This window comes from Mustela erminea, chromosome 12 (genome assembly GCF_009829155.1).
Source record: "Mustela erminea isolate mMusErm1 chromosome 12, mMusErm1.Pri, whole genome shotgun sequence".
NCBI classification, from domain to species: Eukaryota; Metazoa; Chordata; class Mammalia; order Carnivora; family Mustelidae; genus Mustela; species Mustela erminea.
In genome coordinates, this window is record NC_045625.1 from 85442755 (window position 1) to 85464842 (window position 22088).

Sequence of the window (22088 nt, forward strand, 5' to 3'; positions counted from 1 at the left end):
TGGGAAGAAGCACATCGTGCAAAATTGACTCCCTTCACCATTCCGAGTGTACATTTTAGCAGATGGCTCTGCGACCATCACTCCTGTGTACTGCAGAACTATCCCAGCCCGAAAGTCCGCAGTCCTTGAACACTAACTCCCCACTCCCCCTCCACTCCAGGCCTGGCAACCTCTGTTCTTCTTTCTCATGTAAGTGGAATCCTGCAGTGTGTGTCCCTTCTGCTGTCTGGCTTGTTCTACCCTGGGAATTTGATTTTATGCCGAGATTTATCAAACAGTTGCTTTCAGGGATGGTAATGATCAAGAACCTAAAATTTGTCGCAAGCCCCAAGTCTTAAATTCTGTATCCAGAAGTGCTAGGGTCTTTATTCAACCAAGTGACTAAAATGAGGTGGCATTTTGGGTAAGAGCTCCATGTTCAATTTGTTGCTATCATTAAAAAAAAAAAAAAAGAAAAGAAAAGAAAAGAAAAATCCCCGTGGTAAGAAAATTTCCCATATGTGAAACCTTAAAGTTTCTTTTAAAATCCACTTTTTTTTTGGCCACTGCTACTGCTGGTAGTCTGGTTGTCTTGGAGAATCCCTGCCCTTCTTACTGGCTTCTAGGGTCTCGGCAGGGCTGAAGAGAGGGTTAGCCTCCCCTAATATTAGAATCAAGTTTAGCCAAGTGTGAGTGGTCTTCAGGAAGCAGTGTCGAATTGAGCTGTAATGGTCTTAACCCACATGCTTTAATGCTTAGCCCTCCATCTGTAGCCCTCCCCTACCCCAGCAGTATTTAGGATCCTCTTCTGGAATCTAATGCAAGTTCCTAAGGAAGAGAGACCCCTCCCCCATTACCCCCCCACCCCCCCACCCCCACAGAGAGCAAGAGACCTTGGCCATGGGCAGAAGCTGTGATATTTAAACGTCAGAGTTAGGTATTAGAATATGGACTCTCCCATTTCCTATCCAAGACATTTTCCAGGCATTGTCTACATGTCTTTAGAATTGCTCCTTTTTATTTTTCTTAAGATGGTCCGTTCCGCCGTTGGGGGGGCTGTGGCACTCTGCGTGGTGGGCTTGGAGATCCCGAGTGGAAAAGGCAACCGCAGCGAAACAATGCCCCAGAGTTGCCTGTGGCTTTGTTTGCTTGTCCCTGTTTACCTATTCACAGCCATGGATCCTTTCTCCTGCGTCCTCCTGGGACGCCCCGTTCCAGAGAGGGTGATAGGAACAAGGATAATGCCGACTTTCTGCACTGTCCGTCTTTCCCTGAAAGACCTAGCTTGTGTCAGGGTGACAGAGAGGGGCACGGACCAGACCCACGTGTGGGCGATTTCCCGGTCGGGTCTGCCATGTGCTTTTTTTGCAAGCTGCAAAAGTGTTTGCTCTCCAACGGCTCACCCTGCACAACGGTCTCCTGCATTCTCTTATCAGAACCTGCGCGCTGCTTTCTTAAGAGCTAATTGAAGAAGGAGCCCGTCTGTATCTCGTCCCTGCACATCCTGTGTCGTGAAAATGTATTCTTAAAAAAGGGGAGACAGCGAGAGCGAGAAAGAGAGAAAGAAACGAAAAGAAAGAAAGCAAAAAGAAGGGGGTGGGGGGAAGAAAAGATTGCCATCCAGTGGAGGAAGGAGTAATTCCCAGCTTCATTCAGGAAAAACGCAGGCTGGAATATGCTTAACTATTTTAACTTGGCCGGGGATTTTTATCCCCAGAAGGGTTTTTTCAGTGACATCCGGAGCCAAATGGGTGCAGTGTGCCTTTAAGGAAAGAAGTGCCTCACCAAACTTCCCCATAGTTGTAGCTCACCGTTCGGATAGGGAAGGAAAGTGTTAATTACTTATTTGTACACTTTTTTTCCCCCGACTTCCTTCCTATTCACTTCATTAAATCTAGAGGCAGTTCAGCATGGGAGCCGTCTGTATGTTGAATTAGGGCTCGCACTCTTGCGCAACACGTCACCAGTCGGAAACTGGGGGTTTGCTTCTGTGATTTATTTCATTATTGTGCTGGTAAAAGGTTTGGAAGGGCATTCTTTTCGGGGTAGTACTTTAGCATTGTGTAGCAAGTTTTTTTTTTTTTTTTTTGGTTTTGGTTTTTGGTTTTGTTTTTGTTTTTTTTCTTTTTTGTGCCTCCCCCCACCCTAGCACGGAGTTGAGTCCGTTCAGCCAGTTTACTAAATAATTAAAAAAATAATAAATAAAAGAACAGTTTTAAATTTCCATGAATAATTTTTACTTCCAGGCAGGAGTAATCTTACTCTACTTCTTTAAGTGCGAAAAGCACTGGGAAATATTTAGCGAATTGATTTCCATTAGAAAAAGACCCTTAGAAACCCCTGAACATAAAGTACTACATATGGATGTGTTTGGGGTCTTTGGGGAGGAGGGAAGATGTTTTGTAGCTGACGGCATTCCTGCATAAAACCTTAATTTAAGGGGAATAATGGTCAGTACTTTGTGTGTTTCCTTGTGATTCCAAAACCTAAATTTAATAGGGATCTGCACGTATTAGCAATTGTCATAAACATTGTCTCCACTAGTTCTTTTTGCAATTTAATTTGTTTTCGCTTCTTAGCCACCCCCAGATTTAAAGATTGATAAGTCCAAATATCACGAGCTTATGCTTTGTTCCGTTTTTTTGTTTTGTTTTGGGTTTTTATTTTTGTTTTTTCAGAATTAAGGGGAGGGGGTGAGCATAGACCTATCCTTTTCACAACTTCCCCCTCTTCATGTACCCCACTGAAAAGAAAAACAATGAGAAATTTTACAGCAGGGAACTGAAAGGGAAGTGTCATAGTTATTTGGGATTTTCTTTAAGGAGAAAGAGGACATTGTATTAAAATGTTTGAACTTGAGAACATGCACATTGCTTTTACTGACATGGATTTAATGAAAAAAATTCTTTTATACCAAAAGAAAAAAAAATCATCTTAGATTACTCCAAAAACATATGCAGCCTGTCTTTTCTTAAAAGCACTAAAATGAGGTTTAAAATACAAAAAAAAAGAAAGCATAAATTGTTTTTAATTTTGTAAGATAAATTTGAATATTAATTTGTTTTCTTATTGGCTTAATTGTGAAAATGAGAGCAAGAAGCAGAAACCATCTGAGCTAAAAAATCTCTAATTCTGCTGCCTGGAATAATAAGGGGGGAAAAATATGATAAGTAGTTGTCAATATTAAAACAGGCTGAAGGAGGAAGGCTTCGGGCCTTGTAGTAGGTAGAATGAAACAGCAGATTTGAGTATCCACAATCCTTTCAGTATTAAATTTTCAGTAAAATAAAATTACTTGTATATGAAAACATAGCCTTTCCCCAGCTCTCTTTTTTTTCCTGATCAGCTGATGAAGAGACTAGCAGCTCGCTGCTTTGCTGGCTTGTTAATTTTATCCCCACTAACTGTGATTTCCGATAGCCGGCCTGCTGATAGTGGTAAGGTAAATATCCTTTTTCGTTGCCGTCTTGAAGATTCAGTAGAACTACATCCCAGGCATGTGTAGGTGTGTAACACATCAAAAGCCGGTGTTCTCCGTATTTCTGTGTGCAACTGGGTGCCTGAGGAGAGCAGTACCATTAACTGTTGACAGCTTTGCATGCTGAATTCATTATTAGTATGTTCCGTCTCCAAGATCTGCGGGACAATTTCCTTCTCTTCATCTTCGCTTAGCTGCAGTGTGTTTAGCTGTATAGTGGGTGTCCTGCTTTTAGGCAAATGAATATTAATGAAATAATGTGGAGCTTTTTTTTTTCTTTTTTCTTTTTCTTTTTTTTTTCTCCTCTTCTTCTTTTTCCTCATAACTCATCAGATCTCGCCTCCTTCATAGTGGTTATCTGAACACTGTAGGATCGTGATGGAAATTGTCTTTTGATTATTAAGGCCTGGCCTCAGACTGTCCCTTAGGATTCTTGTCTGTGTGTATGTTGCTTCTGATGGGTTTGCACCTTGGAAAGATGCATAGAAAACATTCTTTTAATCCCACCAGCATTTTTCCCATGCCAGGTTGTTTTGTGTTCTGTACCAGGTTTTCTTCATAAAACCTTTCTTTTTCAGGAGGCATTGTACACAAGTGAAAGAAATTATGTCTGAGCTGTAATCACTCTTTATATTGATTGTTATACTCACATGATCATAAATATTAGCCATGTTTGGTGCTGTGGAGAAATGAAGGTAATTGCTTTATGATTAGGGCTCTTTCAGCTACGAGAAAGGATTGATTAACATTTGCATACTGGAAGCAATATTGAGAGGCAGGAGGAACAAATAACATCAGTTATTTTGTGTGAGAAAGCAATCTTGAGATGTAATGTAAAGGTTTTGCTTTGTTTTTTTTTTTTTTTTTAATTTTCATGGTCAAATTTCCTTTTATCTACGTTTTGCTTTTTTTTTTTCCTCATTGCAATTTTATTTTTAAGTTCTGAGGTTTACCAGGTTGGGGGGGGCGGGAAAAGAAAGTTTAAACTTCTGGGTCTGTCACATGGATCTTTTAGCCATTTACGAACAGGTTTCTTTTATACCTGGTTGTTTTTATAGCTATTTTATTATCTCTCTGCATTAGTGCTGCTGGCTGTGGTTTAAAGCAAGCGTTTGCAGGTAATTGGAAAAAAAAAAAAAAGTGTTTGTTGTTTGTGAGTGTGTGTGTTCCTTATCAGACGATTTAAGTACGTTTACCAAGGAATGTGGCTTTTGTGCTTCCTGTTTCCTTGTTTACTAATTGCTACATTAGAACAAAATCTGGATGGAATTCTGATTTATGTTGTGAATCATGAGTAAATTGATGTAAAACCTCCAAGAAGGGTCAGAGCTTATGTGATTGTAAGGATGTATTTTTAGAGGGATTTTTTTTTCCTTCACCCACTCCTCGTTTTGTTTTGCTTTACCATTCTCCCCACCCCCGCCCCCACCTTCCTTACAGTAATGAGACAATTAAGGTCTTTTTCTTACATGGAGCTAAAATTTCATTTGGATTCAGTTATCTTTCAGACACTTAAATGTATAGCTCTTTTTGTACTCGTCATTTCTTCTCACGATTAGTGTTTCCGGCTTTCAACATATTTTGTTCATGGATTAGACGTGGTTTAAAGATGCGTTGATTCAATATGGCGGCCTTCGCTCTTCTCACTTGACTGGTTACTGTTAACTTTTTTTTTTTTTTTTTTGATGATTTTATTTCTGTTTCATTTTATTCTTATTACTCAGGTTGCCTTTTTAAAATTGTCTTGGTGATTCTCCTGTCTTGAATTTTCCTCCTTCGTTCCCTGCCACGCCAGGCCATTGAAGACGGCAATTTGGAAGAAATGGAAGAGGAAGTACGGCTCAAGAAGCGGAAAAGACGAAGAAATGTGGATAAAGATCCTGCAAAGGAAGACGTGGAGAAGGCCAAGAAGAGAAGAGGCCGCCCTCCGGCTGAGAAACTGTCCCCAAATCCCCCCAAACTGACGAAGCAGATGAACGCCATCATCGATACTGTGATAAACTACAAGGACAGGTGAGTGTTTCACTCCTACCCTGTGATCATCTTCACCAGGAGCAGGTTTGATACTCACCGCAGAGCAGGATTTAGGGGGGCATGTGCTGGAGCGTTCAGGTTCTTTCTCATTGATGTTTCATGGCTTTTGCCCCAAAGGAACCAGGGACCTTATTCACCACGGCTGCCATTGCTGTTCTGGATGCTGTTTGATTAGCTGCTGTTGGAGATACTTGGAAATAGGAGTTAAGATTACAAGATTAAGGTCTGAGCTGGAGGACGATTCTTAAAGGATCTCAGAAATAGCATCCTTTACGGGGAAGTATTTGGGAGTGGTTGTATGAAATTCTACTTTGGGGCTGAGTTGTTAGGGAGAGAAGAACCCTAGCATACTTAAGGTAAATATTTCATGTCAAGATTCTGTTGAAAACGGAACAGAGGCTTCGTCAAAAATGCCGTTCCTTCTTTCCTTCCAACACACTTGAATGTCTGAGCGCTTGTTTCGACCATCTCCTTCTTCGTCATGATTCTCCTTAGTGTGGTCTGTCAGCAGACGTAACTCGTGTTTGTGGAACTTTTCAGCGTAACGTTGAGAAATCTGTGCTCGACCCTGTTACCCCAGACCAGTGTCTGTCAGCCCAATACGGTAGATAAACTAGTTGGGCGACCTTTCCGGTAGTTGTTTTTGGTTTCTGCTTGATAATCATGTGATGCAGTTTTCATAGGAAGATCACATCTCGTTCCGACTGAAGAATCGATAGGAAACAGAAGAATTAAACACTGTATTTCTCTCAATGGCATAGCGGCGTTGATCAGTTTTTGGTTACCAGTTTTGTTGTTTGTCGTTGTTGTTGTTGTTTTTACATTCACTAGTGTTGCTCTCTACATCTGGGAGTGTATAACATGAATAACTAAGTTGGGATTTTAGTTTTTCATTGTGACTTTGGTGTATGTTTTATACCAGGAAAAAAACCTCATTATAAAGGTGAAATAGTACAAAAAGGAAGACACTTTCTACCCAGAAGTGGTGTTTTGTTTTTTTGTTTTTTAAAAATGTTATTTATTTATTTGACAGAGATCACAAGTAGGCAGCGAGGCAGGCAGAGAGAGAGGAGGAAGCAGACTCCCCGCTGACCAGAGAGCCCAATGCGGGGCTCGATCCCAGGACCCTGGGTTCATGACCTGAGCTGAAGGCAGAGGCTTTAACCCACTGAGCCACCCAGGCGCCCCAGAGATGTTATTGTTAAGTCTTTTTTATATTATATGTAAGGAGTTTCCAGAAGTGGTGCAGAGTGGCAGGAGGAAGTATGTGTGAAGAAGTCAGAATGTCATGCCCCGATTTGTGTCCCAGATTTTTTAGGTTCTCTGCTCACTCTTTTTACCCTTTCTTCCTCCTCCTCCTCTTCTCCTTCTTCTTCTCTTGTTTTTGTTGTTGTTTTCCAAGTGCATCCCCTTGTGTATTTCTGAGGTGGCAACAGAGAGCAGCCCCATTATATTGGGTTTCGATGAGCCTGCTCGTTGACAGGGGAATGACAGCCGTCCAAGGAGGAAAAATTTGGCCATAAGCCCGTTTCTTTGACCAGAGCAAACATGCAGACCTCCCTGTAACCAAGAGTCTGTAACTCTGTCACGTTTCTCTCCGTCCCCAGCCCTACCGGCAGACGTACGATAGGCAGAACAGTTTCCAGGAAACCAGCTTGGACAACAATGCCTTATTTGAACAGCCCCTGTTGCAAGGAAAAATAAGTAGGATCCCTCCTGCATATGCCATCAACTCTTTTGTCGTTGTCTTAGAGAGTGCAACATCGGTCACTTTGCCCAGGTGTGCCTTAGTTTGTAACCTGCTGGGTGAGTCTAGGGCCAAGAAGAGGGTTAGAAGCTAGGCCTTTTCCTCCAGGTGATGGCTCGCTCCTCCGTGCATGGTGTAAAAGAGGTCACCAGCTGGTGGACCACATATTGCCAACAGATTGATTTATTTCATGGTTCATGTTGTTGGGGTGGGGGCAGGGAGGACAAAAAGAAAGCAAATACCTTAAAACTGGTGAGATTTCTTAGAAATTTCAGGTGTTTTCCATTCTTTGCAAAAAAAAAACCCTAAAGATCGTGCTGCATCCTACCCAAGTTTCCCTAAGGTCATAGTTGGTGGGCGTGAAGACGTGGCCGCCCCCGCCCCACGGGCTCTCCTGCTCTGGGGCACGCCCCCTCCCCATCACCTGCTGTTCCCCTTCCCGCATGGAGGGCTGGCGGCCATTTGCCGTCAAGCCTTTCCCACCTGGCCCACTCGACTCCTTATATTATATCACCTGCTGGCTCCTTAGCCTTTGGGGTTTATGCCTTTTGGAAACCCATAGCTGGGCGCTGGTCACTATCCATCCCTTACCCTCAGCTAAGCCCAGCCCAGGAGCTGATGGCACAAGCCCTTGTCTCTGGGTTCAGCTCCCCATGTTGGAGTCTGCACTCCCGCCTTCACTACCTGCGGGGCAGTGGGGCAGCTGCCTCGACCCCCCTGAGCCCGTGTGCCTCATCCACAAAATGGAAGGCTGCCTGTAGCTGCCTCGAGAGGCCCTCCGTGAGCTTGAGGACTGAATACGGGCTGGTGGAGTCGTCTCCTTCCTGATCGCCAGCCTCTCAGACTACTTTGAGCCCCTTGGGTGGGTAAATGGAGCTCCTGGGTGCTTGAAAGGAAGTGCCCTTGCTGATAGGATTTCCGTGCCCCCCCCCAAAAAAAACCCAGAAAACACAGTTTCACTGGGACTGATGATTGAGCCTGTCTCTGCTTGTATTGTCAGGGAACGAATATTTAAATATTTTAGCATGCAGACATTAAGTCCTTTATTTATTTATTTATTTTTAAATTCTTCCCCTCCCCTTTCTCTGGTTTCAATGACTTCTTTAACCCTTCCTCGAAATGTCCTCTCCCAAGGCCCATCCTGTCGGCTTCCACATTCGGGTCCGTTCTAGGGGGCACGTTCCCAGTAGCTGCCGCGTGTTTCATGGCCTGTTCGTGTTAGTAATCTAGAAAAAGCACTGATTCTGAATATTTCTGTGTTTTATTTCTCTTACCAAACTTGGTTCTCAAGTAGGAGGCTCTCAAATTAGGAGGGCCTTAATTGGATACATTGTTATATTTTTGTTGGTTTTAGAAAATACTGCTGGGAAATGTACCTACCCCTCCATGTGTTGAGAGTTCTCTGCCATTAAAGTCAGCTACTAATATAGCAACTCAACCTACCTGTGCAAGAAATACCAGCCATACGCACTTCCCTCCTAGCACCTCAGCCGAATGTTAGGGTTCTGACAGTCGTACAGATTAGCGATGTATTAAATAAGAACTGCCATCTATATTTAACTGATACATAAGAATTAATTAGCTCTCATGAGACAGTTTTTTTCAAAGTTCTTGCATGATTCTGGGACAGATGTATCTTTCTTTTTTATAAAGAGCTAGGATAATTTAAGAGTCTATTTATGCCCTTTGTTTTCAGTGCCAGGCCTGTTGTTTTGTTTTGTTTTATTTTGTTTTTCAAGGAGGATACTTTTTAAAATGCGACCCCAAAGAGCCAGTCATTTTGTGTGGTTCACAAATGTAAACTCCTTCGGCAGTAACGGCTCTCTAAGGGTAATTCTGGTCAGCTACGACTCGTTCCCACTGTTTTCTTTCCCCAAATCAAGTAGTGTGAGAAGGCTTTGTTTTGACTTCCTATATTATGCGTTGTTTTCTGTTTCTGTAGAAGTTTTAAAAAAAATCCTGTTGTAAGATTAGGTGCTATTTAACCTCAGACTTAATTTCTTTCAAAAAGGGATTCATCCTGATGTGCATTTGTAAACCTTTAAAATGGCCCCGGGGATGAGCTCTAGAGCAAGGTGCGGAGGGGTAGGGTCTCGGAGAGAGAGCTGTCCCAAGTCTGGAGATGGGGCTTAGACTTCTCTGGATAAGGGAAAGATTCTGGAGGGATTCCATGTTTTGGCTCTTCCTGGTTGGTCTTCCCACAACCCAGGTGTGTCCCCCACACCACCCCGTCGGACAGACCACCATCCAGCCTCTGTGTGTGTACCCCCAAGGGTTAGGTTACGGGGTTAGGGGGCAGTTCACGGCACCGAAGGTAACCTCTAAACACAAAAGTCATTTCCCATATTAAAACCGATTCAGCCTGCTGTCATCTACTGTTTGTTCTCTTTGGACCTTCAGAGAGTAAACCCATTCCTCATTTCAAGAAATGTCCTTTGTGGACAATGTACCCACCTCCCCACATTCTCCTCGTGGTTGAAACCCCCCACCCTTTGCTTTCTGAGTGGTATCTAGACGTGCGTCTTTCAGTCCCCTTCCGTGGGCACCTCCTGCTTTCTTAGTGTCCCATTTAACATAGAGCACCCAGAATTCCGCCTGTGTCCTCATGCCGCAGGCGGGGTGGTCGTTTTCCTTGGGCTGGATACCAGTGTTCTGTTACCGTGACTCGAGAGTGCATTAAAGTTTTCCAGCAACTCTGACACAGACTTAACCTTTATGGAACACGGGCTTGTTGAAAAGCTGCCATTCCCCCAAACATACAGAAAGCTCTTTTGTCACTTGATGCTGCCAAGGTTAGCCTTCGACTAAGGATTTGATTTTTTTTTTTTGGAACCTGTACCGACTGACTTCATTCCTTCCCCTGTCAGTTCCATTTAACTGACTCATGTCCCATCTTTCCAGTCTATTGTTATAACTTAATTTTTAGGCCTTTTAAAAGAAGATTTCCTTCTCTAAGTTCTTTGTTTGTTTGTTTGTTTTTCTTTTGGGCATCGGAAGATTTGTTACAAGCTGGTGCTGAGAAACTTCTGAAGGGCAAAGGACAGGTCTCTAGCCTGTGCCCCCTGAAAATCACTTCAGGGTCACAGGAATGTGGTAGCCAGTAATCCCTAAAGTCGATTAGCCATGTGCAAACTCACATGACCATGCCATCATGTCACGCACATTCATCTGTCCTTTGTCAAGGCTATCAAGAAAGGCTGAAACCAAGAGGCAGCCACGTTCGTGGCCTCTCCAGTCTCTCCACCCAGAAACCCCGCCGAAAGAATGAAATGAGGTTGGCCCGCCATGGCTTTTTCTAGGAGACCCCCTGCTGGTACTCAAATGATGTTATTTATCTTCCCTAAAGAGCCCCGTGGCATCTGAATAATTTCTTCTCAATTTTTTTACCGAGGGTCCAACATCAAGCATAACAGCCTCAAGTTTCCTTTTCTGTTTTGACATGGGGACACGGGCGCTCTTCTCGTGTTCCGACTCCATTTCTACTCTTTGTGATTTCTCAAACATGGTGAGAAGCCGTCCACCCTCCTTCAGGATGTAATTCGTTTGCAACCGGAACTTGTGCCCGCTTGAAGGGCCTTCCTGTGCTCTGCCGGTAGCTTTTGCTCAATGTTTATTGTGCCTTGCTTTTCAAATCTGAGCACTGTTCTCATCCCTGAAGAATCTGGACACAGAAGATGAGGTCGTATCATGGCCTGGCTCCCTGACCGTTGTTGTTGGACCGTGGCAGGAGCATTGCAGGAGGACAAGCCCTGCTGTCTGCCAACAGTTGGGACTTCAGGTCCAGCATTAAGGACAGACACAGGGAAGCAGTGCAGGAGGCAGGAGATACCTGTCTGGCCGGTCTGATCGGTGGATGAAACCCTGGCCTACGGTGGGGGTGGGGGCAAGGCCGGTGACCGCTGGGCTCCTTCCTCTCTGACACTCTTGAGGCCCTGCTGTCCTCCCAGAACAGGGACTGTCCTCTTCTTGCCCTGAATTTTAAGAAGTCTTGGTGACCTGTCTGAGAATGGTGGAAAGCCTTGGCTTGTTCCGAATTTTAGTTGTCCTCACCTGTAGAAAATCATTCCTTCATGCTGGAAACATTTATGGCATTCCTTCCTTGTTTCCAGCCCTGTCCTACAGAATAGGGCCAGAAGGTAAAAATAAACAAACAAAAAAACCTCAAAGTACTTACCCACTTGCTCGCCATTCGTGCATTGGAGGACATAGTCTTCCTGCCACGTGGTCTTCCTTCCAGTAGGTGGCTGGCCAGGGGAATTCAGGGACGGAGCGGTCACATGAGCTCATTATAAGAGGACACAGTGACATTCTCTTGTGTTTAGGGTCACTTTTACGGGGGAAAAAAATACTATCATCATAAAGACGTTGACCCCGGGAATGGAGAGCCAACATTTCATTTCATTCCATTCCATTTTAGCACCTTTCCACGGAAGGACTCGGTAGACCTCCAACCTTAGGATGAACTGTCCTGGCTGACGTCCTGCATGTCCCGAAGTCCCTTGTAGCATTTTCCCCCTATTTGAGGAAGGCCGAGCGGCAGTCTTTGAAGGTCCACATCCCATCAGTCCATTCTCCAGAAGGGGTGGGCTCCTGTTAAAATGTCCCCTTCTCCTGAGGTTTCCTCTCGGGTGCTTGACCTCTCATGTATCACTTACGGTGGGCTCCCCCGCTCGGAGCATCGTCAGAGGCTTCCACCCAGCGTGCACTGCTCAGACACTGTTCCTCCTGGCCCTCCAAGGTAGATTTCTGGCAACAGAGATGTTTAAAGCCAAATCCACATTCCTCTATTCTTGCTTGAACTCTTTTGTTGTTGTTGTTGTCACTGGCATTTTGTACCTTTTTTTCCTTCCCCACCTAAGGTGATCAGATCGCTGACCTGGGTAGCTCTGTCCCCGTGCACTCCCTACCCAAATCCCTCAAAATGCCTCTGCCGGGATCGCTCTTGTTCCAAGCCTTGCATCCTTTGCGATCTCCAGGCCTCATTAGCTTCGGCTCCCAGAACCTTGCCCATTGTTCAAATTATTTCCATCCTGCGCTGCAAACTAGGCTAGTATTTCTGGTGGCCACGTTGCTCTTCCTCTGCTACTGCAGGTCCTGTGACCCCGTGGTTAACCTAATCACTCACCCAGCGTCCCAGAGGCACAGCAGAAAAAGCGTTCCCAGCCCCATGCCTGATTCCTGATAACGCACACACGCCAAGTGCCCTCACCACACGCATGCCAGCATCTGTCCAGGCCACGCTTCTTCCGGGGGCCGTCCCGTGGCTGGCCTGGCCTGCTGCCCGTGTCCCCCCATCTGCTCCCCATCCTGCCTTTCTGGGGTGTGGATCTGAGCCTGTCTCCCAGGTAACACTGCACACCTTCCCTTTGCCTACCGGGTAAGGACGATCTAGTTTCTCAGCACCGGAGCGGTGGTGGTCCACGGCCCACCTCGATGGCCTTCCCACCATCATTCTCCATCACGTCCCTTCCCCCCTTCCCGTCTCCCTCTGCTTTCGGACGGCCCAGCTCTTTCTCTCTTTTCCCACCTCTCTGCTCTCCCTGGTCTATACTCCCCCACCACCGCCCCCCCCCCCCCCCCCCCGGTCGTGCCTCAAGCCCTCAAGCCGGCAGCGGCCGAAAGGGATTTTTCTAGGCGGCCCCATGTAGGCGGCATATGCCAGAGGGAGCTGTCCTCACCTGGAGGAAGGTCTGGACGGGAGGGCGGTTTCTGCTGCGATGTCTCGTGCCTGGCAGCTGCTTGGTTGGCCGCCGCACAAAGGGACACCCGTGTAGCAGGCCCAGGATGGCTCAGGATGGCTTCCTTGGAGGCCATGGAAGGGCCAGAGACCTCAGGTGGTGTTTCCTGGTCCTCTGCAGTGGAAGGGACTTACTTGCAAAGACTAGAGGTCTGGGAGGCAGAGCCAGCCACCCCGGGGGGTGTCCCTAGGCTGGCTGCTGTCAAACCGCGTGTTCCAGCTCTCTGAGGTAAGTAGTAGGAGCCAGGCTCGGACAGGGACAGGCCACCGCTGCTTCCAGGAGGTCACAGCCCCCCTTGCCCCTCCCCATCCAATGCTACCTGCCTTGCACTGCTCCGGGAGCCGTGGAGGGAACCCGCGCCCTAATGCTCCCCCAAACATGTGCAGGGGGAAAGGCAACCGGAGTAACAGGCTTTCGCGTGTCTAAGAGAAGCAGGACAAGCCTCAGAGAAGGGAGGAAATCATTGTTTGCCCCCCACCAATTTCCGGAGAACTGTGCATTTCCTCCGAGTGTGGTTCCAGGCATAACCTCCTGTGGTCTTCCTCAGACCCCCGGAGGAGGTGAGGCAGGGGGTGAGCGGGCCGAGGCTTGGACAAGCGAACCGCCTTCCCCCAAGGCCACCCAACGGAGGAGGAAGAGCTGGGCTGGGACTGGCACCCAGGTCTTCTGACGCCGGTGTTCTTTCTACTCTACCGCAGGTGTAACGTGGAGAAGGTGCCCGGTAATTCTCAGTTGGAAATAGAAGGAAACAGGTCAGGATCTGTCTCGTATGCCCTTGTCTCTGAACACAGGTATCCCTTGGCCCATCCACAGTCCGACTCCAAAGGAGCCGGAAGCACATTTCACCGCGGGCCCCGCACCCCCCCCCCCCGACCACCCCCAATGGGGTGGAGGGGGCGTGGAGGAGCCCGGATCCCTTAAAACACCTGCCGGCCCCCGGGGCTTTCCAGGTGTCTCTGCGCGCCTCCATTCGGTGTGTCCGCGCCGGGAGAGCCCCTCTTCCTCCCCGCGGGCTGCTGGGGCTCCCCGCTCCCTGAGGGCGCAGCTTCTGCCTCCCACCCGTGGGCCCCCTAACTCGGGGCCGCCTTGGCGTTCGGGTTTCGGGAACAGCGTCTGCGGCGCGTGGTGCCTGGTGCGGGGCTGTCCTGGGGGCGCGGGGAAGGGCGCACGCCCTGTGCCGCGTTTCTGGAGGCGCCCGGGGGGGCTTCTGGGCTCCCCTGCCGCTGGTCCTCAGTGTCCCGAGCCAGTCCCTTTGACCTTTGTGTGCTTTTGCTTCTGTGGCTGTAAGTGGAAATGCTTTTCTTCTAGAGATTTTGGGAGAAGGAGGTGCTGTTTGTGGAGTGGGAGAGGGGGATGGGCAGGATCTTCCCAGGGTGGAGCTTCTAGTCCTGCACTGAAGGTTTTTTTTCCTTTCCGTCAGCATGAACTTAAAAAATAGGTCTCTCGTTGCGACGCTTGACGGTCCATATTCCATTTCTGTTGGTTGACCCAGTGACCTCCTTTACGGCATCTTCCTCACTCGTGGTAGGATCCAGTCTAGGGCCAGGAGGAAGAGGCATCGAAGCTGCTTCTCTGGTGCATTCCAGAACGAACACCCCTCCCCGGTGGTGCATGTAAGGCGATGCGACGTGGGAGTGACTGGTGCCTCCCATGCCTGTGTGGGGATAGGACCCGTGTGCAAGACGGTCGATTTGTTGGTAGTTCCTGTGGGTGTTGAGGAAACAGCACTGAGCCCTGGAAGCCAGACCCCCTAACTCTGGTGTGTGTGCCGGACGTCAAGAATCGGGTTCCATTTCTGCCACCGGGAGACAGAACTCCGTCTGGATTTGCATTTGGGGATTGAAACAACATATAACTCGGACTTTATTAGTTTGGCCGCTTTAAATAAGGAAGCAGCTTGGTTAAACACTCCCCCTGCCCCCTCCATTGCCCCCCACAAACATGGAAAGGACGCTTTAATGGTCTAAATGGCGTGATGCAGCTAAGCACCCAACCCAGTAAACAGGGCAGACATAAGCTCCTTTTCCCCCTTGTCCGTCAGAATGGTCATGTGACCATGAAAAGTGGATTAATCCCAACTCTAAAGGCCCTCCCGTGTCCTGCCTGGGCTTTCCGTGGAGGTTGATAAGGCTGTATGTAGCCGGGACCTAGGTAAATACATTTTTACAGAAGACACAGTTAGACTGATTTTTAGCAGTTTCAGGCCTTGGCATTTCCTCTGGGCTCTGGACTCTTTCTCGTCCCTTACTGTCCCGTGTGCTTCTCTTCTCCATACGCCCAAGTTTATGATGTGTGTTGTTCAGAGCTTGTATTAGGGTGAACAGAATTGAAAGTTCTTCTCATGTGTTCAGAAGCACCGAGCACTCTGTGTGCCAGTCTCTGTGCAAGTACTGAGAACCGGGTAGAAATGAATCCAAGGGAAAGCCTTAAAACATAGCTGCAGGGGTGAGGAAGGAAGAACACGACCCCAGTATGAATGTGGTGTGGACAGGAGGGCGGGGAGGGCCAGCGTAGGATCTGTGAAGGTATTGGGTCATCGGGTCTGCTCGTGCACGGAGTGGGGATCCCCAAGTAGACCGCAGGGGTGGGGGACAAGGCAGAGGCCCTCGGTCCCCTGTGCATGGGCCACCATGGTGATAGGGAAAAGCAGGACCCTCTAGAGACCATCTGGATCCCAATAGGACTGGATCCTGCAGGGTCAGAGAAGGGGCCAAAGTGTGGGACAAGGCGGTGGGTGTGGAGACAGGGGTGACATTCTCAGACATGTGACTGACAAGACGCAGAGCAGACTGGGTGTGAGAGGGGAACCTCAGATCGCCCTGGGGTCTCTGGTAGGTGGATATTGTGCCGCCCACGGGAATGCGGGGGGAGGGACGGGTGGCGTGTGTGGGTCCCACATGTGGAGAGTGTGCGTGCACAGCTCCCCTGCCCGGCATCCTCCCTCCCAGAAAATCCGATTCCTCTCGTGGCTATAAACGGCCCTTGATGTTGTGATTATGTTGCTAGTATTGACTAGCCCTTCAGGACTAGCCAAGAAGCTCTTTTAGACGAAATTTATTTTTAGCAATGTTGGCACCAGACATAGTTCTCTCTTTAAATAGGGGAGGGAGGGAGGCTAGGACTGTGGATCGAGGGCCCAAGCCCTTTGGCATATAGTAGCTCTAATTCGACGCGAGAGATGTTGTCGTGAACTCGGACACACTTGGAGGGGAAGAGCCTTGCTTCCTGCATTGGATACTTGGGGCTCAGCCTCCTCTTACGTAGCTGTAGCCTGGTGAGGTTGTAGCCTCCTGCATTGTCTGAAATGGTAATCCCTGGACTAGGGTCCTCAAACCCCTGTCCCGTAGCTTCTTGGAGACCCCCTGGTGCAGTGAGAGGCTCCGAGAAGTCTAACCGGAAGTCGCCTTTTGGGCTTCTTTCCACCTAGTGTATCCTAAACGCCTTCGACCAACAAAACCCCCTTTCCCAGGGAAACCCATTCAAAATCGATTAAGCTTGTGTTCCTTGGAGCACACTTTGGGAAAGGCCAAACTGGAGCGCAGGAACTGCTTTTTGTCCAGGGAGAATTTGCTCGAAGAAATGTGGATTTTCAGAACTTTGTTTTTCCTTCCTGACAAATACTGGTACTTGTTGCATGTTTAGTCAAAGAGGCGGCTCGGACTCCTGGCCACTTGGCACTCAGTTTACAAGGCTCGGCCGGTTATCCCCACACAAAGCAGGTGGGCAGCCCACAGATAAACCTAGCCTGTCTGCCTTGCAAGGCGGGGAAGGCCTCCAGAGGCTTCTAGGGTCTGTCTGGCCCAGAAGGGCAGGGTGTCTGCCTCTCCGAGCTGCAGGCCAGTACCAGAGTCCGTGAACTCTCTCTGAGGGAGGAGGATGAGGAGCCCCAGCGGGAGTAACAAGGCAGAGTTTCTTACGGGCCGATAAAACTGTCTTTAAAGCCATTCTACGAGCATTGTAATAAAAAAACGGATTGCTCTGAAAGACAGCAGTTACTGGGCATGTATGTTCTTGCATATTCACGGGTGGGAATCTGCTTCCTCGCATAGAATCCTACACCTTCCTTAGGAATTTGCTAGAACAGCCACTTAGAGCAGCCCTCCGGTGCCCCTGGTAGCCCACCCATCTGGCAAAGTGACGTGTGGGACTGGGGGCTCAGGTGGGGAGCATTTGATTTTGCTTGCCTTCGAGAGTTTTGTGCTTTTGAGTTGGGCCAAAGGCTTTGAAGAGTTTTTTACTATTGCAAAGCAGAGACACACAGGGTCAGATCCAAGGATAAAATACTCAGGGGAAGGTGGGTCCTTGCCTTTTGAAAGGAAGACATTCTTTGGGCCCTGTCCCACTCTTTCAGAGGACGTGACATAAGCAGGTGAAGAAGCTGTCCAAGGTCACAGCTGGACAGGTGCTCTTAGGAAATGTCAAGTGAGAAAAAGAGGGGGAAGCAACCAGACATCCCGGGTCAGTATTTCTGAGTCAAGTGATAGGTACTACATCTCCAAGCTTCCGCAAAATGCTTGTCTAAGCAAAGAATTCGTATTCTCAGAATTCTACGTCCTACCAAGCACCTTTGATTTGTAGTAGAAAGTTCAGGGACAGAAACCTGAAGAAATAAATGGGAAGTTAACAGTATAGTAGATTCCGAGGGTTGCGATACATGATAAATCGTATGCGATTATTCTCTTCTACTATTCTATTTATTTGGCTTTATTATAGTAGAATTAAAAGGTGCCAGTTGGTGAAATGTGCTATTTATGGTGATATAAATAAAAGGTGGTCATATACCCCTTAGATAGCACTTCCCCAGAAAAAAATTAGATGAGGTTTTTGACTTACAGCATGTTGTCAAAGAGGTAACCCAGGAGAAGTATGAGAGACCGACTTTAGTTATGGATAATGATAAGGTTCCACATTACACTAGCGTGTAAATCCTCATTCTGTTGAATCCGAGTATGTTGTTGGGAATGTTTATGTATGCTCTGGCGTATCTCCTTGTGGTCCTTAGTTGGTGACCTTTTAAAGACCTAGTTGCAGTTGGACTACATTTACAATCGGACACCCTGTGTTCTTATATTTATTTATTTTTACCGAAGGCCGCAACAAGGCTTTCTCCCTCCCTCAAGGCGTCCCCTTCAGATGCGTCGTTTCAGACCCTCTAGCGTGCTGTAGTCCTTTCCCCAGCAGACGCCCTGGCTGGTTTGCATTAGCTATTCTACATACCGCTGGGATGAACGTCATGTATGTACGTCTGTGTCTGTTGTATGGACATGCTTATGTTACATACGCGTATTATCAGCCTAGAGAAGATCACCAAACACAGAGGCACGCAGCCGGGCATCCCTGTATCTAAGACTCTCCGTAAAGCCTTGTTGCTTTTCTCACTGAGGGAGCCTTCTATGGACTGCTGACGCCAGGGCGCTTACCTTGCCTTAACCTGATGTGACCTGATTTTTGTTGCTGCCTCGGGCGCATCCTGTATCTGCAGTCCTGACGTGCCCCCCGGGGTGATTTTTACCCACTTCTCACGGCCAAAAGCACGTCTACCCCCACTGTGTTCTGTTCTGCCATAACCTCCCGTATTCTTCAGATCTCCAAGCTTGTTAGGAATTACCGGTCCGCACTCAGGAAGACCCAGGTGAGAGATCTCAGTCGTGAACAGGGAGGGCAGGTGTTCCCACACCTGTTGCCGGCCTGGCTCGAGTCTCTGGGGGCTCTCAGGGAAGTGGGGCACTGCTGTGCTTGCGGTGCATTTCAGGTGCACGGGAATCTGACCCTGAAAAGCAATGGCTTACTTTCACCTGCTGCCCTCCAGTGTGGACCCAATTTTTTAAAGTTTTCATCCAGAAAGATTTTCCTGTGTTTGACTCCTTTAGGATGGTAGTAACTTTTTTGTTTTTTGGTGAAATCCTTCCAAGTGTGTATTCTAAATCATGACATTGTTTTTCTTTTTTTATGGTGGCAAGATAGTTTTTGTTTCGTTAACAAGTGTAAACGTGTGGCAATTTCAGTGCTAGCTAAATTCTCTTTTTTCAGGAGTCTCCATTATCCGTGCTTGTCCACAGATCAGCCTGGGTAGGTAAAAAGAAAACCATAAGACAGGGAAAAAAAAAAAAAAAAAAAGCCCAGAAACAAAACCCAAGAAACTTCTCACCTAATACCTTATCTTCTTGATTTGGGTTTATAGGGAAGGCAGATTAGCCAGCATTTTAAAGGAGTAGATCTCTTAGCGAGCATTTCCCGTCTTCTGCCATGCCTAAAATGTAATTAGAGGGAAAACTGATGTTTATGTCACATTCATTGTGTACGCAGTCATCATTTTAGAGTTCCAGGAGTACAGACATGAAAGTTGCATCCTTTGGTTTGCAGAAGTAAGGGAGAGAACTGAGTTCCCAAGTGAAGCAGAGCAGAGGAAACCTTGTGAGTGTGCGTGTGTACCCACGTGTGTGTGCATACCCACGTGTACGCGCCACCATCCGTGCGGTCCGCAGTGCATACTCCAAACCACGTGCCCACAGTAGCATGGGAGCCCTTCTGTCTCATACACCCTGACACTGGGGCCATGTGTCCCTGTGTCCATTCACCTCTGTCAGGGGGGGGACCCCTGGGCTGCTGGCCTGCCAGCACCTGGAAACTCTCGGAAGGTGCACGGTGTTATTTTAGATTTTAGGTTACACTCCTCCCCTCCTCCCAGGCTGTTCCTATCAGGCCCACGTTTCCTCTTCGGCGATCGATCACTGTACGAAATAGATCTGAAGTCACGGACCATCAGTGGAATCCTTTCTTCCGTGGAGGGGAGTGGGTATCCTTTCTGTCAGGGGAAGTGCACTCTTCCAGTGAACAGTTACTACTTCTAGGCCTTAAATTGTACAAAATGACATAATGGAAAAATACCTGGAGTTGGGGGCGGGGGTAAGCATTTCAACAGAAACAGAACACCTTCTGCAAACCATCGTACAATTAGTCTATTGTTCTGGACTTTAAAAAAAACAAAAACAAAAAAACTTTCCAGCACTCCAAAAAAAAAAGGCATTGAAAAGGTATACTGAAAAAAACTTTACTCAGCGTAAGTTTGAAAAATGCCAAGAATTCAAAACTCTTTCAGGCTATTTCACTTCCTTTTAAATTTTTTTTTTAACCTTTAATGTAGAAAAAAATAAGTTATTGTAGTGATCTGTCAGCAAGTTGTTTTCTTAACTTGATGCTTGCTCGCTTGCTTTGAGGAAAAGAATGTGCACAAGTTGGGGGCAGGAGGTGGAGAGGGGGAGAGGCAGGCTCCCCGCTGAACAGGAGCCCGACCTGGGGCTCCATCCCAGGACCCTGAGGTCATGACATGAGCTGAAGGCAGACGCTTAACCAACTGAGCCTCCCCTACCTTGTGGCTTTCCATAGGTCACAGAAAGCTGGTTGTCCTCCTGACATTCCTGCCCAAGCTGGTCATCAGAACCACCACTCCAGCTTTTGTCCACATATAAGATGTCCCCACCCTCTTTGGAAAAGAGCAGAAGAAAACAGAAAAAAAGAATGTACATAGAAGAATTGAGTTGTGGGCAGGGGGGAGGTGCCAAGGGTTAGTTTGATAGTAAGAATTCCTTCCCATTTTCATGGAGAATGGCTTCTTGAAGTATGGTGGGAGGCATGGAGACTGGCGATGAGTAACCAAGTGGAGCCTGACCACGGTCTTCCCAGGCGCAGGAGAAAGAGGCTGTCCTGGTGAGAAGAGTCAGGTCCTCAGTACAGCCTGGGTTTGCAGGGAATGAGCAGAAGAGAGCCTTGAAAGCCAGACTGAGGTGACTGTGTGATGATCGCACCAACAAACCACAAGAGGTGTTTTTCCAGTAGCTTCCGGGTCTTGTGTTTGCCCCGTAACTCTGTCCTCAGTGAGACGGGAGATAAGAAGTAGAACAGGAATATGGAGTCAAGTGAACCTTAACTTTTTAAACAGTATCAAAATTTTGTCTTATTTTCTGGGTCCCAGAACGTTCAGCTCTCTCCTTTATGAGCACAGATCATTCTCGACCTGTCTTGTCACAGGGTCTAGAATTCCCACAACCCGACTAAGGGCAGGGACATCAGACCAAGATTGTTTTGGCCATGCTGTCCCCCACCCCCCACCCCTCCACTTCGAAAGTGCTTTATCACCATTCTTGGTGCAAAGGGCTTATTTCTCACGTCACCAGTAGTACCGTCGAAACCGAGAGTCTGTCCATCACAGGTGTACAGAGCACAGATGTCCTTGTAATCCGTCAATAGAAAAACGACACCATCTGTTGGCAATGTACAAAATGACAGCGTAAAGATGTCACTGAGGGTCAGGTGTTCAGTCCAAGATTACAAAGGGGTCTGACTTCCTGATGGTGGAGAGGACACGTAGCAATAGAAAAACTGATCCCTATAAATTGCCTTTCAGAGACTCCTTTTCAAACAGGTAAAACGTTTGTGTATCTAAATCTCAGAATGGGACGGAAAGAGACCAACCAGGAATTGTGGGCCTATAGTGAAGGTGACAGTAAATAAACCAGCTGTTGTCACATAGTCTCTGGTATAATGGATGGAGGTACAAACGCGTGTGTCAGCCTGGAGAACGGGGGTAGGGGTGGCTGTAGGCGAGGAGGCCCTCCTTGGTTCTTCCCACAATAACCTGAAAATCCCAATTCCCTCGTAAACAGCAGTGCTTTTCAGCCCCTCGTGTGTGCCCCCGATTTTCATATTCATGAGGCTCCTATATGTCTTCAAAAAATAAAATAAAGCCAAGACCCAGCATAACAGAAAAACTCGCCCATTCCTTTGACAGAGGATTTTCAGTTAATTTATGCAGGCCCCTATGCTCTTCAGCATTTCCCCCACTGGTTGCTAAGCAACCGCTTGAGTTACTGCGCATGCCTTTTTTATGATAACTGTCATTATGAATATTTTTTAATTATACAACTGGGACCATGGATTAAAAGAGCATATTGTCCCTCATTCTTCGCCACGGCTTCTAGCGTGCTTGCACACTCCTGGACTCAACCTTCTGGAATTCACACACCAGTGATGTATGTTTATTTATTTGGTGGGTCTGCCTTCACAAAGGAAGTAGAGACTGCCTTGTAAGGGAAGCGAGATTTTTGTGAAAAAT

General features: G+C 47.3%; 1 protein-coding gene across 8 annotated transcripts in view; it reads left to right on the forward strand.

Annotated features, from left to right (window-relative positions):
- The window catches only part of SMARCA2 (SWI/SNF related, matrix associated, actin dependent regulator of chromatin, subfamily a, member 2), a 179562-nt gene that overhangs the window by 127606 nt on the left and 29868 nt on the right, over positions 1 to 22088 (forward strand). For 7 of the 8 annotated variants that reach the window (XM_032308334.1, XM_032308339.1, XM_032308337.1 and 4 more), the window contains exons 28-29: positions 5253 to 5470; positions 13675 to 13728. In XM_032308334.1, coding sequence (XP_032164225.1) covers positions 5253 to 5470; positions 13675 to 13728 — 272 coding nt within the window. The remainder of the gene's footprint in view (positions 1 to 5252; positions 5471 to 13674; positions 13729 to 22088) is intronic. The other variant, XM_032308342.1, reaches the window with a different exon arrangement.